The 17,037-nt window shown below is 41.0% G+C and overlaps 1 protein-coding gene across 3 annotated transcripts in view; it reads right to left on the bottom strand.

Moving 5' to 3' along the window:
• Positions 1 to 5,324: 5,324 nt before the first annotated feature.
• samd4a (sterile alpha motif domain containing 4A) overlaps positions 5,325 to 17,037 on the bottom strand; it is a 118,496-nt gene continuing 106,783 nt past the window's right edge. For all 3 annotated transcript variants that reach the window (XM_055640445.1, XM_055640447.1, XM_055640446.1), the window contains 2 exons: positions 11,749 to 11,832; positions 5,325 to 8,249 (listed from right to left, as the gene is read on the bottom strand). In XM_055640445.1, coding sequence (XP_055496420.1) covers positions 8,221 to 8,249; positions 11,749 to 11,832 — 113 coding nt within the window. In that variant the 3' untranslated portion in view covers positions 5,325 to 8,220. The remainder of the gene's footprint in view (positions 8,250 to 11,748; positions 11,833 to 17,037) is intronic.

The raw sequence follows: 17,037 nt of genomic DNA, 5'->3' as shown, positions 1-17,037 counted from the left end.
TTTTTTTTTTTTTTTTTTTATTTTTGTTTTTTTTTTTTTTTGTTATTTTTTTTTTTTTTCTTTTTTTTTTTTTTTTTTTTTTTTTTTTTTTTTTTTTTTTTTTTTTTTTTTTTTTTTTTTTTTTTTTTTTTTTTTATTTTTTGTTTTTGTGTTTTACCTTTTTTTTTTCTTTTTTTTACTCCGTTTTTTATATATCACAATACTAGAAGTCCAGACCTCCAACTGCTCAAACTGAACAAAATTCAAGACAAAGCCATGACGACTGTCACTAATTAGCCCGTTCCATCCCAAATGAGGAGATCCTATTCCAAAGATCCTCTCCAGCAGCTTATCTAACCACTTACATGAAGCTCAGTGTATTCTCAGTATAGTTCCCTGTATTCTCCCCACACTTTCTTAAACAAAGGAACATTAGCTCCTCTCCAGTCCTCTGGACCTGGCCTGTGGCTAAAGATACAAAGATGTTCATCAAGAGGCCTTATAAACTGGTATAAGTCTCATTCTAATGTATTCCTGAACATGGACTAACAACTGTGTTCCATGCGCGAAAGCTAGTCAGTAATGTCTAGCGGATAATACATTGATCATAAATTACAACACACAAAGGAGCTAATAATTCCATCTGGAGTGTAAGTAGATATCCTCAATCCATCGTGATAGCTGAAGTTTGTATAGATACATAATGAATGTTTGCTTCAAGCAGGAAGTCCAGTTAAAAGGAATTTGTAGGAGGATTACAGTTAAGTATCTTCTGTACGTAAGTTTGTGTTAAAGTCTATCGTGTGTTGTGTTCTTTATTATTCGTATGGCTGTCTGGTGTCCTCAAATTTCACTGTACCAATTGGTACATGTGACAATAAATGTCTCTTGTCTTGTCTTGCGTATATTCCCAGTTTCAGGGACAGTTTCTTCCCAGATGTTATCAGGCAACTGAACCATCCTCACAACAGCTGGAGTGCGCACCCATCACCTTCATTGGAGACTATTGAACTATATTTTCTCAGCTTTTATCTTGCATTTAATACTGTATCCTTTATCTGTACACTGTGAATGGCTTCATTATCATGTATAATCTTTTCTTTAACTGAATAGAAGGCAACAAAAAGCTTTTCACTGTACATGATAATAATTAACTAAACCAAAACTAAACTAACAGTATCTCTGATTTACCAACTTGGGCTTTCTGAACATGCATGTATTCTGGACTGACTGAATGTGCCTACAGCATTGGCCAATTGATTTAAAAAAAAACATTTAAAATAAATGATTACCTTTGGTCTGTCCCCTAAATATCTGCTTCAGGAGTTAGTTGGGCATTAAGTTGTTTTCATTTTACAGTCACGAAAAATAGATCTGTCCTGAGCAGATGAAAACCTAGATTTTTTTTTGGAGACAAGGAACTGGAGATGCTGGAATCTTGAACAAAACAAAATGCTGGAGTAACTCAGTGGGTCAGGCAGCATCTCGGGAGGGAATAGATCGATGTTGTTTCAGGTTGGAACCCTTCTTCAGACTGATTAGAGCAGGATCTGACACAATCAGAAACATCACCTATCTATCCATTCCCGCCACAGATGCTGCCTGACCCACTGAGTTATTTCAGCACTTAGATTTTTGTTTATATATATTCAGCAATAGATTGGAGAAGTTTTATCACCAAATTAATCATGCTAAACTCAAAGAAAATAATGCACTATCAACAAGATATTAATGAAAAACAGTTAAACAAAAATCTGCAGTTATTTGCATTAAAGTGTAAAATACTGCAGATGCTGCAAATTATCGTATCAGATCTTTAGAATAAAGAGACTCCCAATTCTCCTCCGCCCAGAAAGTTTTGAAATTCCTGATCTACTTTGAGCCACGGTGAATCACAAGCTGAACAGATTTTCTCCGAATTCATTCCCACACCCTAAACAGTACCTTTTTGGGAAAAAAATCCCCTTAACCTCCTTCCTTATTCCTATGGTGATCTTAAACTAACATTCTGCAGATTAGGACTCGCCAACCTTTGATTGTTGTACTATGAACATCTAAGGTTTCACACATTCTCCAAGTCTGGAAAATCCCTTTATTTCCCCTCAGTCTTTCCTAACTTTGGAAATGATAGACCACTTTAACATTTCTTAAAATACTCACTTTAGCTTATTGTAACTGTTTTGTTCAATTGACCATAACACGGTCTGACCTCTTAAGGGAATTTAAGCTTTAGGTCTGCTCTAGGTGGCTAAAGCAATTGAGTAAAAAGGCCATGTATTACACAAACAATACGAGTCAGCAAAATTCAACCACAAAATGCAGCATATTTCTTTAAAGTAAATAGATATATAATATTTCTACGAATTCAATAAAAGCCTCTGCTGGCAAACTTAAGAGTGATACAGCACAGAAACACGCCCTTTAGCCTAACTTGTCCGTGCCAACCAAGATGCCACATCTAAGCTGGTCCCATTTGCCTGAATTTGGCCTATATCCCTCTGAACCGTTCACATCCGTATACCTGTCCAAATTTCTTTTTAATGGTGTTGAGTTTCTGGAACACTCAACACTGGAACATTGTTGGAGCTGATCTCATCTCAGCAAATGGAAAGTATTCCATAACTTTTAACTGGTGACCTGCAAGACAAATAAAAGCTTTGTGGGAAAATGGGAAGTGAATAGCAATCCTCACACCTCCTCTTGTGCTCATTATATTGAGGGAGTGCAGCGTAGGTTCATAAGGTTAATTCACGGGATGGCGGGACTGTCATATGCTGAGAGAATGGAGTGGCTGGGCTTGTATACTCTGGAATTTAGAAGGATGAGGGGGATCTTATTGAAACATATTAGATTATTAAGGGTTTGGACACGCTAGAGGCAGGAACCATGTTCCCGATGTTGGGGGAGTCCAGCAGGGGCTACAGTTTAAGAATAAGGGGTAAGCCATTTAGAACGGAGATGAGGAAATACTTTTTCACACAGAGTTGTGAGTCTGTGGAATTCTCTGCCTCAGAGGGCAGTGGAGGCCGGTTCTCTGGATACTTCCAAGAGACAGCTAGATAGGGTTCTTAAAGATAGCGGAGTTAGAGGACATGGGGTGAAGGCAGGAATGGGGCACTGATTGTGGATGATCAGCCATGATCACATTGAATGGCGGTGCTGGCTCGAAGGGCCGAATGGTCTACTCCTGCACCTATTGTCTATATTGCCCCCCCCCACATCAGTCTGAAGAAGGGTCTCGACCTGAAACATCACATATTCCTTCGCTCCATAGATGCTGCCTCACCCGCTGAGCTTCTCCAGCATTTTTGTCTGCCTTCCATTTTTCCAGCATCTGCAGTTCTTTTTTAAATAAATCTAATGCGATAAGTCTGCACTCGGGAATCAAAGCTCCAGTCAGAAGTAGATAGAGGAGCATGGTGTTCAGGTCAGACATATCTCATACGGCCAACACAAGTACAACACTATAACTCTGCGCAGGGGAATCAAAGCTCCAGTGGGTGAATCGTTTTATACTGGAGCCAAGAATGGGAGTGGAATAAAAAGGTAAACATCCAGAGTAAATAATGTGGAAAAATGTACAGACTTACCAGTGAGTTAGCTGGAGTCAGCAATAAGCCAGTCTGAAGAAGGGTTTCGGCCCGAAACGTTGCCTATTTCCTTTGCTCCATAGATGCTGTTGCACCCGCTGAGTTTCTCCAGCATTTGTGTGTACCTTCAGCAATAAGCCGAGTTCAAAATAATGAGTTGTTTTATTCAGAGCTTCATTTTCTAGGAAAGTATCTAAAGTGCAGCTTCCACACATCAAAAAAAAAAATTTCCTTAAATAGAATCCCAAATTTCCTGGAATTTGATGGTATTTCCTGAAATTTTCAAAAATGCTTCCTGCATGCTATTTGTTGTTGGGTTATTTTCGCGGGCACACGTTAACAACACAAAGAAGAACAAGGCAAAACAGATCTATGTAACTACACCGTATCTGCCTGCTTCTGTTGCTCACTTGTAGTGTTATGCAAGGCAGCTTTCGATGCCTCCAACAGCTGTCATTGTCTTCTTTTTCAACCTGCTCTCATCTCAGTCTCTGCTCTCTCCCTCCCACCCTCTCCCCCCTCTCTCGATCCCTCTCTCCATCCCTCCCTCTCTCTCTCCCCCCCTCCCTCTTTCTCTCCGTCCCTCCCTCCATCTCCCTTTTTTCTCTCCCTCCCTCTCTCCCTCCTTCTTCTCCCTCCCCTCCCTCTCGGCCCCTTGAGCCCACCAACCTTTCTGCAAAATCAAGGCCAATCCCAATGTATCTGCAATCCCACCGCCCACTGTTAACTTTTCACCACTCGGCTTATCCAGAATTCTACCATTGCCTGAAAAATAATCAAAGGCTCAACTTCCAATGAAAGAGAATTCCAAAGACTCATTGTTATACAAGAATTTTCCCGAACAGTCTGTGACCCATGGCCCATAGCGCTATGTTTAAAGCCCATAGCAGTAGCGCTATATTTATGCCCCTGTCCCACTTAGGAAGCCTGAACGGAAACCTCTGGAGACTTTGCGCCCCACCTAAGGTTTCCATGCGGTTCCCGGAGGTTGCAGCTGGTTGCCGGAGGTTGCAGGTAGGGAGACTGACAAAAACCTCCAGGAACCGCACGGAAACCTTGGGTGGGGCGCAAAGTCTCCAGAGGTTTCCGTTCAGGTTTCCTAAGTGGGACAGGGCCATTAGAATCCATAGCGCAGTAGTTCTTGGTTTAAATTCCCACGCGTTAAATTGACAGCGCTCTGTTTAATCCCTTGAGCACCAAATCGGCAGTGCTGTATGTTTTCCCTTTACACCCGTTCGCGGGCCGGATGTGGAAATATCTGGAAATTATTCAGTTTCCCATAAAATTACCCGAAGACAACCAGAATTCCCCGAATTTCGGGTAATTTCCTTCAAAGTGGAAACACTGAATCAAGATATTACTGTACTGCGAATGTGACCACTGCCTACAACATTGTCTCACAACATTCGCCAAACCAGGGGCTTATTAGTTGGCTTGAATTGTGTTAAGTAGTTAAACAGTAGTGCTCAGTGAAAAAGATTGCCCCAAAGTGAAAGTCAAAGAGAAAGCTAATAAAAAAAAGAACCATATGATAGGTCAACCAACATAGATTATTCTTAACACCTGCTTGCTCAGGCACAAGAGATTTAACATTTAATGCCACTTTCCTGAACAGAAAATGGCACAGAACATGACAACACTGACGGAGTAAGAGGAAAATGCAGACAACTGTTCTCTGACCACTTTGCTCTTCAAGAGAATGGCCTTATTACTCATCTTTAGTGCTTAGATACAGAAGCTTTCTTTGGCGTAGCATGAATGTTCAAACTGGATGTGTAATTTTTATTTTGCAAAAAACAAACACATACACCACAATGTTACAAAAACTTGTATTATCTCCCTTCACTTTCAATATAATGCTGATATGAAATAACCGTCATTTTAGTTAAGTGACAGAACTGGGAGTAAATAAATACATTGTTGCATTTGCTGTTTTAAGTCACAAGAGTAATTCATTGGTAACTTTAAACAAGAACATTTGAAAACTATCCACTTGCAAAGAACTGCAAGTAAAACATACGAGAGTTTGTCATAAAGCTTTAACATGTAACAAACGTGCTTTTTCCATAAGGTGACAAACTAAAAATATGCATTTATGTGCAGCAGTAACTATGCAAGAAACATATTTCTTGTCCAGGAAAACAAGAACAATAGCATGCATGCACCTACCAGGTGGGGATTACCTCTGTCTGACATGCAACAAAGGAAATAAAATAATATGGGATGGTGTATTTTAAAGACAGAAAAAGGTTCTACACTGTTCAACAAAACTGTCCATAAATACTTAGGGAATAATATAATATATAAAAAAAAGAGGGAGGAAGATACTACTTATTATTAGCTTCCTATTCCTCTCAGAGGAATAAACATTCACTATTTTCTGAATCGTTAAAGAAATACAAAAAATAAAAGCCATCTCATCAAATCCTGATAGCTTGTACAAAACAATTTAAAAAAATTTGTTTGATCTAGTTTCTCATATATAGTGCACACACATCCATAGCAAGCCCTTGCTCTGAACTTTAAAATATCCCCACTACTAGGTATTTTTTCCAGCCATAATCTCGTAAAGGCATTGCAGTAACCTGGTAGAAATTTGAGAAATGTCAGTCAGTATCTGCCACAGCTTACCACAGTAAGTTGTTCTATACCATTCCACGACTAAGTTTATCCAATGTCCACAAACAATTAAGCATTTCAAAACAGTTACTGTGCAGAGCTTGCAAGGATATTCAGTGTGCAAACAAAAACAAAGACCATAAATATCAAGAATACATCTTTATCACCTTTGTTTTTGAATTGATGGTGCTATTTGTTCTGTATAAAACAGTTAATGTTTTGGGGTATGTGGAAGATACAAAAGGAAAGGCACTGCCGCTTTATTTCTAGATATTTGACTTCACAGCCTTATAGCATGCATTCATTTCATAAATAATTCAATTTACATAGGATAGTATTAATCAAGCTCTACACCTGCAGTCAATACAGGACTCAACAGAAAAAAAGAATGGCATCAGTGTTCTCAAGACAAAGCCACATGTTAAAATTAATTCACTAGGCAGCACTTCTTAGCAAAACATTTTTTTATCAATGTAAATATTTCAACTATACCTTATCAATAGAAATAAGCAATAATATTAAAAATTAACTAAATGGATGTTAATATTTTGAGACATACTCATGGTTACCAGCCATAGCAAGTTAATACTTAACATATCTAAAATAATACATCTAATTAATAGATAACCTCTGCATCTATAAATCAGTGGAGGAATAAATATCAATTCTGATTTGTAAATACTTTTAATGACTCTCATTAAACAGGTTTTTGTGTTAGCATGAATGGAGTCACATAAAATGTTTGAACTTGCATTCACTGTATAAACATAAATGCACTTATTCTGAAAATAGTTTCATACTCTGCTATCCTATAATACTGCAATTCCAACTCAATTTCTTACAAAATATCCATATTTATTCAACCTCATCCAGTTTCTCTCCGATTTTTCTTAGACCTTGCCCTTCCTTTGCCTTGTATATTATATAAACTTGCTCTCTCCATCTCTATTCAATGCTTAATCTCCAGACAGCAGATTTTTGAACACTTTGGGTAAGTGGCCAGGGAGAGGATGTAGAAAATATTTAGGACCTGATAATTTTAATGAAGTACCAACTTAATTTAACTGTAAACATTGGGTCTTTTTGCAATGAGGATGGGAGGGAATGGAGGGGGGGAGGCGCAAAAATCTGAAGCAAAACAAGAGCAAAGAGCATACTTGCCAACAGTTAGACTGACTGCAAAACTGATTGACTAACTCATACGGTATCACAACTCTCCCACATTCACCAACATTCCAGAACATCCTTTCTCTTTTTCATCATCTTCAACATCTGTACTTACTCAGACTGAGCACTTACATTTTATTTTAGAATAAGCAACTATCCCATGGAAGCATAGCTTTGCTGCTAATCAAAAAGAGCAAACCTGCTGCTACTGCAGAGGGGATAAAAAATGCTTTAACAATGACAATACATATAACAATGGCATACCTGAAAATATTTATGTACCCTTTATATTTATGTAAACAACAAGTTAATTTTAGTTGCACTTAAATTATTATCCTCAGAGTCCTTTTCATGACGACAGCACTTCAATCCTGAAAATAGCTCAACAACCATATCCGGTACAATCAAGATGAAAGACATCGTATGTGTCTCACTGTTTCTTTTGGTGATACATTTTTAATCCAAGTTTATAGATATTTTTAAAACAAATGTTTCTAAGTACAGAAAAGTAACCAACCACACTTGAAATCCAACTCTTGCTATGGCAAAAGATTACTCCACTCATTGGCCACTTCTGCACTGATTACTCTGCTCACACGAATTGGGACTTCTCTGAGGTTGTTTCACAGCCAAATCCTTTTCATGGACTGAAGTACTTTTATTTGGCCTGACAATGCTTCAGGACTTAATGACACAGTGACAATCCAAACACTTGAGCAAAAAAATAAAATGTTCGTTACACCTTGCAGAAACAAGATATCAATTGACCCTGACCAGGGCTCGTGACTGGAACTTGTGAACGTGGTCTGAACCCACGATCCCTTATAAGATTCAGAGCCAGCACCAACTGGTGTAGTTTATCCTTCTAGATGGTCGAGGTTCTGTCAGCACCATCTGAAAATTAAACCAAAGTCAGTGCTATGGTTTTATTGAAATATTCTCATATACTGTGATGTACATCGATATATAATCTAGCATTTTTATTTGATCTGCATCAGAGAATGCTTGAAACTGCACTTTACGTTTTGACAACAGTGCAGATAATAAATTCCATTCAAAGTGACAATTTAAATGGTATTCCATTGCAAAACTCCAAAATCACAGGTTGATTTATTTCATATGTTCCCGCTCTAAACTTATTTAAAGGGGAACTAATCAAGATTATTTGGAATTACCATTTTAGTTTCAGCATGTGTCGGATAGTGTTAGAGTGCTGGGATGGCTGGCCGCCACTGACTTGGTGGATTGAATGGCCTCTTTCTGCTCTGTGTCTCTAAACTGAAACTAAACTAAACAGTGGATCAGGTAGCATCTGTGGAGGGAAATGAAGAGACCCTTCATCTAGACTGAAAGAGGGGGAAGTAGTTTTATAAAGAGGTGGAGGGAAGAGTGGGCAAGAGCTTGCAAGCAATTGGTGGATACAGATTAGGAGGTGTTGATTGGCAGATTACAGTCAGATGGGGGAGTGAAGGGTGGGGATAGCAAAAGGCTAGAAGGTGATAGATGGAGAACAAAAAGATGCAGACTCTGATAGCAAAGGAAGTTAAAGTGTGGAACTGAATGGGGAGTGAAAGGTATACCCATTTCCCTTTTTAAACATTTATATTGTAGTAAATTAATTGTATAGCTAAAAGCACAAACTACTAAGTAACAGCCAAACAAATGTATTGAAGGCAAGTGTTTATGTGACCAATAGGATGAATCAATCAAATACAGAAAATACTGGTGGATTTTCAGAAAGGATTCCCTAAGGTCAAAGAAAAGGCTGATAAAACTTCAAGCACAAATATAACAGAAAATGTTGTAGAAACTAGCAATATCAGTTGTTGGTTCACAAAAGACACAGAATGCTGGAGCAGCTCAGCAGGTCAGGCAGCATCTCAGGAGAAGGATAAAGGAGTCTGAAGAAGGGCCCAGACCCGAAACATTACTGGGTCTGAAGAATGGTCCTGACCTGAAACTTCACCAATCCATGTTTTTCTGAGATGCTGGAAGGAAGCAGAGGGTGATGGTGGAAGGTTGCTTCTCGGACTGGAGGCCTGTGAGTAGTGGTGTGGCTCAAGGTTTGGTGTTGGGCCCGTTACTGTTTGTCATCTACATCAATGTTTTGGATGAGAACATACAGGGCAAGATTAGCACGTTTGCTGATTGTACAAAAGTGAGTGGTTTTGCAGATAGTGTAGATGGTTGTGAACGATAGCAGGATCTGTACCGATTGGCTAGGTGGGCGGAGGAATGGTTGATGGAATTTAATACAGAGAAGTGTGAGGTGTTGCATTTTGGGACATCGAACCAGGGCAGGACCTACACAGTAAATGGTAGGCCTTTGGGTAGTGTTGTAGAGCAGAAGGATCTAGGAGTACAAGTGCATGGTTCCTTGAAGGTCGAGTCGCAGGTAGATAAGGTGGTCAAAAAGGCTTTTGGCACTTTGGTCTTCATCAGTCTGAGTATTGAGTGTAGAAGTTGAGACCGCATTAGAATATTGTGTTCAGTACTGGGCACCATGTTAAAGGAAAGATATTGTTAAGCTTGAAAGGGTTCAGAAAAAAATTATGAGGGTGTTGCCAGGACGAGAGGGTGTGAGCTATAGTAAGAGGTTGGGTAGGCTGGGTCTCTATTCCATGGAGCGCAGGAAGATGAGGGGGGGATCTTATAAAGATGTACAAAATCATGACAGGAATAGATCGGGTAGATGCACAGTCTCTTGCCCAGAGTAGGGGAATCGAGGACCAGCGGACAAACGTTCAAGGAATAGGAATCCGAGGGGTAACTTTTTCCACACAAAGGATGGTGGGTGTATGGAACAAGCTGCCAGAGGAGGTAGTTGAGGCTGGGACTATCCCATTGTTTAATAAACAATTAGACAGGTTTGGAGGGATATGGACCAAGCGCAGGCAAGTGGGACTAGTGCAGCTGGGACATTGTTGGCCAGTGTGGGCAAGCTGGGCCAAAGAGCCTGTTTCCACATAGTATCACCCTATGACTCTATGACCTGCTCAGCGACTGTGGCTTCTAACAGAAAACTGTTTCCTATTGAGCAATAAACTCTTGAATCTGGGGTCAGGAGGAACAGAGTTGTAAATCTTTCTAGAAGGTCAGGCATTGAGGCCATTCAAATTCAAGATTACAAAATCCAGTGACTGGATGGGAAAGATGAGTTGTGAAAGAATAGCCATGGACTTTACAAATTCTACAGCAGAGTGGAGGTGGTGTCTGGGCCACGTCTGAATTGTTCTTAAGAGTGGGTGAAGAGAAGGCAACTCAGGTATTTATCCTGCAATTGTGTCTTGGAATAAAATGGAGAGAACCTATTCATAAAATTTGCTCCCAACACCAAATACGTACTTCAGAAAACAGAGAAGATGACCAAAGGCATTTGGGTAAGAGGATGAGCACATTGGATAGACAAGCCATGAATGTATTTACAATGTATGAAGCTGACGGACAATACACTAAGAACTGAAAGCAGGCAGTATGTGTTGGCATTTAATGGAAAGACGAAGTTGGAAATAGACTAACAATGCAAGTAAACCAAGGTATAATAAAAGGGCAACAATCTTTCTGGATTTCAGAATTACTATCATATATCACTACAATACATTAGTATTGAAAAGATTTCTGGTTGTTGCATGAAAGAAAGGAAATTAAATCCATTGATAATCATGATACATATTGATCAAGGTGATACTAGAAGGTAGAAAGTAAGTTTTCTTGAAAATGAATAAAGATTTGAAAGAAGGATTATTTCTTCTAGTTTGAGCATTTATTATTGTCAGAGTGAAAGTATCAGCTGGAATTCCTTCCTGCAATTTGTTAGAACATGGGATGCTCTTTTGAAAGGAGAGTTCAATATAGTTTAAGGATAGCATGACACCAAATTATGGAACAAAATTAGAAGACATAATGATTCTCATTAAAAAGATAGATATGATCCAAGTGGACTCCAATGCTGCAAATGTTTACAGTTTTATATATGGTGAGGTGATGTTAAAGCAGTTCAATTTAACTTTGAGATAAAAGGGAACATTTAGGGAATTCCACAGAAAAATTAGAGGATTCAAAATAGGCCAATTGGTTTGGGATCTTTTTTCAGATCAGGGCAATTTTCTATCAAGAATCCTCACCTTTTTTTTGTAAGTGACAGATCAAATAATGAAGGCATTAACAGTAATTATAGATTGCAGCTGACAAATAGCGACCTTTACAATTGTAAAACAGAAACAAAAATGCTATGAGATTATTCATCCTCTCAGGGTCTTTATAATAAATATGGTTTACCAGATCAAACCAATTAAAAGCATGTTGTCCTTTCATATAATTCCGAAGCATTCTAATTTTACAACTGATTCAGGTTTACATGCATAACATTCTATTTTCAATGCTTTACGCTTACCACCCAAGGCATGTTCAGTCATACTGAGGCACAACGATTCCAGTCTGTTGTTTATATCAGGTTCAGTCACTGGCACTTGGAACTCTAAAAGGAAAATGGTCTTTCTGTCAGCATTCATAGATAATTACTATTTTGACACTGAACATTAACAATAATTTCACATTTGAAAATTGTTAAAAATATCTTTCAGCATCGAAAGGTTTCACAGGTAATAAAAAAAAATGTATCCAACTTGAATTCTGAATGAAATTCAGTTATTTCATGCTCAAGTAGTGTGTTCATTTTAAAATCGCTACTTGGTATACAAATCTGTATCCTTATTGATAAGCATATTCTTGCGCATATCTAATGCCCTCCAGCCCTAAAACCCTCTGGAATATTTTTATCTCCTCAGATCTGCCTTCAAGGTCATCTCCTAATTTAATTGCACATCTTTGTTCAGCTGACTACATCTATCGTCGTATTCTTTTTGGGAGAGAATAGGCCCCCTCAAAGACTAATGTGGACATCTATGTTTGGATGTGCAGGAAATGGGCAAGGTCTTCAATGAATATTTCTCCTCTGTAATTTCTGAGGAGAACATAGAATAGGTGCTGGACAACTTAAAATGTATGTTGGTAGATAAATCTCCCAGGCCTAATTGAAAAAAATCTGTTGTGAGGGAAAAAAAGTATGTTTTAGGCAAAAATGTTTCCATGTAACCACTCTGCAGTAATCAGACACCGTTGTCTCTGAATAAAACAGTCTGTCAGTTTTGCCGCAAGTGGCCATTGAAATTGAAGAGAAATCACTTCTATTGACAAAAAAAACTGAAAGCTGAAAATGCTGAAAGAATTCAGTGGGTCTGTGGAGGGAATGCACAGCATCTGTGGATGGAATGGACAAGCATCGTCTCGGGTTGAGGCCTTCTTCAGATTACTTCTATTGACGCTTGTGCAATGATATTCTATGAAACAATGTAATATAACTGTACCATGTACAGTTTTTAAAGAGACACAAGGAACTGCAGATGCTGTAATTTTCAGTAAAACCCAAAGTGCTGGGGTCAAGTAGCAGTGGGTCGGATAGCATCTCTGGAGGTAATGGACAGGCAACTTTTCAGTTCAGTATCTGCAGTAGCTGTGTGGCTAGTAAGACCAAAGTATGCAAACCAGAATCTACTATTAAACTATACTAGTCTAAGTGGGTACACAAAAATGCTGGAGAAACTCAGCGGGTGCAGCAGCATCTATGGAGCGAAGGAAATAGGCGACGTTTCGGGCCGAAACCCTTCTTCAGACTCCAGTCTAAGTGGGACTCGTTGGGTCCCTGTCACATGGGAGGCCTGGTCCCCCAACGCAATCCGTTCCCCCGACGCAATATTCTACCACTCACCAGGAGCCCCCAACTGCGCAGGCGTGGCTCATTTCCCCTCATCCCCAGCACTCCATCCCCCTCCCCCACCCTCCTCCTTCTTTCCCCTGTCCTCCCCAATCCCTCCCTCACCGTTCGTTCATCCCTTCCCCTACCTCAGTCACTCCCTCCCTCCATAACTCCTCTCTCCTCCCTACCCCCCTACTATCCCTCTATCCTCCCCACCTCCACCAATCCCCCTAACTATCGCTCCTCACCTCCACCACTGCCCTCCTCTCCCACTATTCCCCACTCACTACGTCCCCCACCTCTCCCTCTATCCCCCACTCCCTCTCCTCACCTCCCCCACTTTCCACTGCCTCTCCCTTCCTACCCCCTCAATCCCCATCACTCTCCCTCCTCACCTCCCCCAGGATTTAGAGGTTGCCGCTCCTCTCCCTTCTTGCGTGCCCCGGAGGAGCATCAACCCGGAGGAGTCAGCGCCCTCAGCGCCCAGGCCTCTGTATCCCCGGCAGGAACGCCGCGCCGGCAGGAAGGTGGGCCGCGGCCAGTGACTAAGAGCAGAGGTTTTTAAACCTTAATAACTTTTTTAAAATACCGCTGATCGGAACAAAACTTGGTGCATTTGCAGACAATGGTGAGTAATGGGCCTGTCCCACTGAGTTGTAGCATGTTGCTGAAAAACCGGCTACTGGACCCCTTACGACAATGTCTACAACAAGCTACAGCAACCTACCACCTACTCGATGTCAAGGTATAGCAAGCTACCGACAACCGGCGACCCATTAGGACGTCCACCTACGACAACCTATGTCCACCCACGACAAGCTACGACAACCTACGTCATCCTAGCGACAACCTACGCCATCGTGGCGACAACCTACGACAGGAGAAGTTAAGCTACGCTCATTGGCGTCAAGCCCACTGACGGCGAATATTTTTGAACATGTTAAAAATCCAGCGGCGAACCAGAAAGACACTATGACTCTTTGTGCGACAAAGGGGACTACTCACAACCATGCAGGCGACACCATGTGGCGTCAGCCTAGTCGCCAAAAAAATAGCCTGTGGGACAGGCCCATAAGGTGATGAAAAATCGTAGCGCTATTGCGTACCATTTTTGCGCAAATGTAAAAACGCAAACCGGAAGATAACAAGTTGAGTGAAATTATGTATAGATTACCAAGAAATATACAGCCTTTAGTATTTTTAGCTTGGAGTAACAAAAATAAACTTCTACCTGTTAAAAAGTCTCTATTGGTGAAAATCCTATGAGAAAAATAAATGTCATTCTGAGTCTGAAGCTCACTAGCCTTTCACCCATTTCCCCCATGATATTTATAATGAGGTTCACCATGAAGCAAGGTTTCTTATGAACACAACTATTGCATTCTAGTAGAAATGCCTGCAATTATATTATTTGCAAACCCCAGGGACCATTATAATAGCAAAATAATTTGTGAAACAAAGTTACAAACTTTGCTTTAGGTAATGTAAATCCTAAATATACCTCATATACTGGGTGCAGCGCACGGAAAAGAGTCAAGTCAAGTCAAGTCAAGTCAAGTTTATTTGTCACATACACATACGAGATGTGCAGTGAAATGAAAGTGGCAATGCTCGCGGAACACAAAACAACCAAACAAATTATAAACACAATCATAACACACATATTATTTTACATAATAAATAATAGAAGGAAAAACGTTCTGTACAGTTAGTCCCTGGTGAGAAAGGCGTTTACAGTCCGAATTGCCTCTGGGAAGAAACTCCTTCTCAACCTCTCCGTTCTCACTGCATGGCAACGGAGGCGTTTGCCTGACCGTAGCGGCTGGAACAGTCCGTTGCAGGGGTGGAAGAGGTCTCTCATGATTTTGTTTGCTCTGGAGTTGCACCTCCTGTTGTATAGTTCCTGCAGGGGGGTGAGTGAAGTTCCCATAGTGCGTTCGGCCGAACGCACTACTCTCTGCAGAGCCTTCTTGTCCTTGGCAGAGCAATTCCCGAACCAGATGGTAATGTTCCCGGACAAGATGCTTTCCACCGCCGCTGCGTAGAAGCACTGGAGGATCCTCGGAGACACTCTGAATTTCCTCAATTGCCTGAGGTGGTAAAGGCGCTGCCTTGCCTTACTCACCAGTGCTGAGGCGTGTGATGACCATGTCATATCCTCAGAGATGTGGACTCCCAGATATTTAAAACAGTTCACCCTCTCCACAGGATCCCCATTTATACTCAATGGAGTGTACGTCCTCGGATGATGTGCCCTCCTAAAGTCCATGATCAGCTCCTTCGTTTTTTTGATGTTCAAGAGGAGGCTGTTCTCCTGGCACCAGAGTGCTAGATCAGCCACCTCCTCCCGGTAGGCCCTCTCATCATTGTCTGAGATCAGGCCCACCACCACAGTGTCATCAGCAAACAGAGTCATAGAATCAGAGTAATACAGTGTAGAAACAGGCCCTTCTGCCCAACTCGCCCACACCAGCCAACAATGTCCCAGCTACCCTAGTCCCACTTCCCTGCGCTTGGTTCATAACCCTCCAAACCTGTCCTATCCATGTACCTGTCCAACTGTTTCTTAAACGATGGGATAGTCGCAGCCTCAACTACCTCCTCTGGCAGCTTGTTCCATACACCAACCACCCTCTGTGAAAAAGTTGCCCCTCGGATTCCTATTAAATCTTTCCCCCTTCACCTTGAACCTATGTGCTCTGGTCCTCGAATCCCCTACTCTTGGTAAAAGACTCTGTGCATCTACCCAATTTATTTCTCTCAGATTTTGTATACTTCTATAAGATCTCCCCTCATCCTCCTATGCTCCTATAGGAATAGAGACCCAGCCTACTCAACCTCTCCCTATAGCTCACACCCTCTAGTCCTGGCAACATCCTCATAAATCTGAACCCTTTCAAGCTTGACAATATATTTCCTATAACATTGTGCCCAGAAATAAACACAATATTCTAATTGCGGTCTCAACAATATCTTATACAACTGCGACACGACCTCCCAACTTCCAAACTCAATACTCTGACTGATGAAGGCCACCAAAAGCCTTTTTGACCACCTTATCTACCTGTGACTCAACCTTCAAGGAACCATGCACTTGTACTCCTAGATCCCTCCGCTCTACAACACTATCCAGAGGCCTACCATTTACTGTGTAGGTCCTGCCCTTGTTCGATGTCCCAAAATGCAACACCTCACATTTCTCTGTATTAAATTCCATCAACCATTCCTCTGCCCACCTGGCCAATTGATCCAGATCCTGCTGCAATCGTTCACAACCATCTTCACTGTCTGCAAAACCACTAACTTTCGTATCATCAGCAAACTTGCTAATCTTGCCCTGTATGTTCTCATCCAAATCATTGATGTAGATGACAAACAGTAACGGGCCCGGCACCGAACCCTGTGGCACACCACTAGTCACAGGCCTCCATTCTGAGAAGCAACCTTCCACCATCACCCTCTGCTTCCTTCCATGGAGCCACTTTGCGATCCATTCAGCTATCTCTCCTTGGATCCCATGAGATCTAACCTTCCAGAGAAGCATACATTGCGGCACCTTGTCGAACGTCTACAGCTCTGCCTTCATCAACCTTTTTTTGTCACGTCTTCAAAAAAATCGATCAGATTTGTGAGACACGACCGCTCACGTACAAAACCATGCTGACTGTCCCTAATTAACCCTTGCCCATCCAAATGCCTGTATATCCTATCCCTCTGAATACTCTCCAGCAACTTCTCAACTACAGATGTTAAACTCACCGGCCTAAAGTTCCCAGCATTTTCTCTGCAGCCCATCTTGAAAAGAGGCACAATATTTGCCACCCTCCAATCCTCTGGCACCTCTCCTGTATTTAACAACAACTCATAAATTTCACCCAGGGCTCCCACAATTTCCTCTCTAGTTTTCAACAACGTCCTCAGATATAT

This window comes from Leucoraja erinacea, chromosome 9, assembly GCF_028641065.1.
Source record: "Leucoraja erinacea ecotype New England chromosome 9, Leri_hhj_1, whole genome shotgun sequence".
In the NCBI taxonomy this organism is placed as follows: domain Eukaryota; kingdom Metazoa; phylum Chordata; class Chondrichthyes; order Rajiformes; family Rajidae; genus Leucoraja; species Leucoraja erinaceus.
The sequence above is the reverse complement of the archived record's forward strand: the minus strand, read 5'-3'. Positions and strand labels throughout refer to the sequence as shown.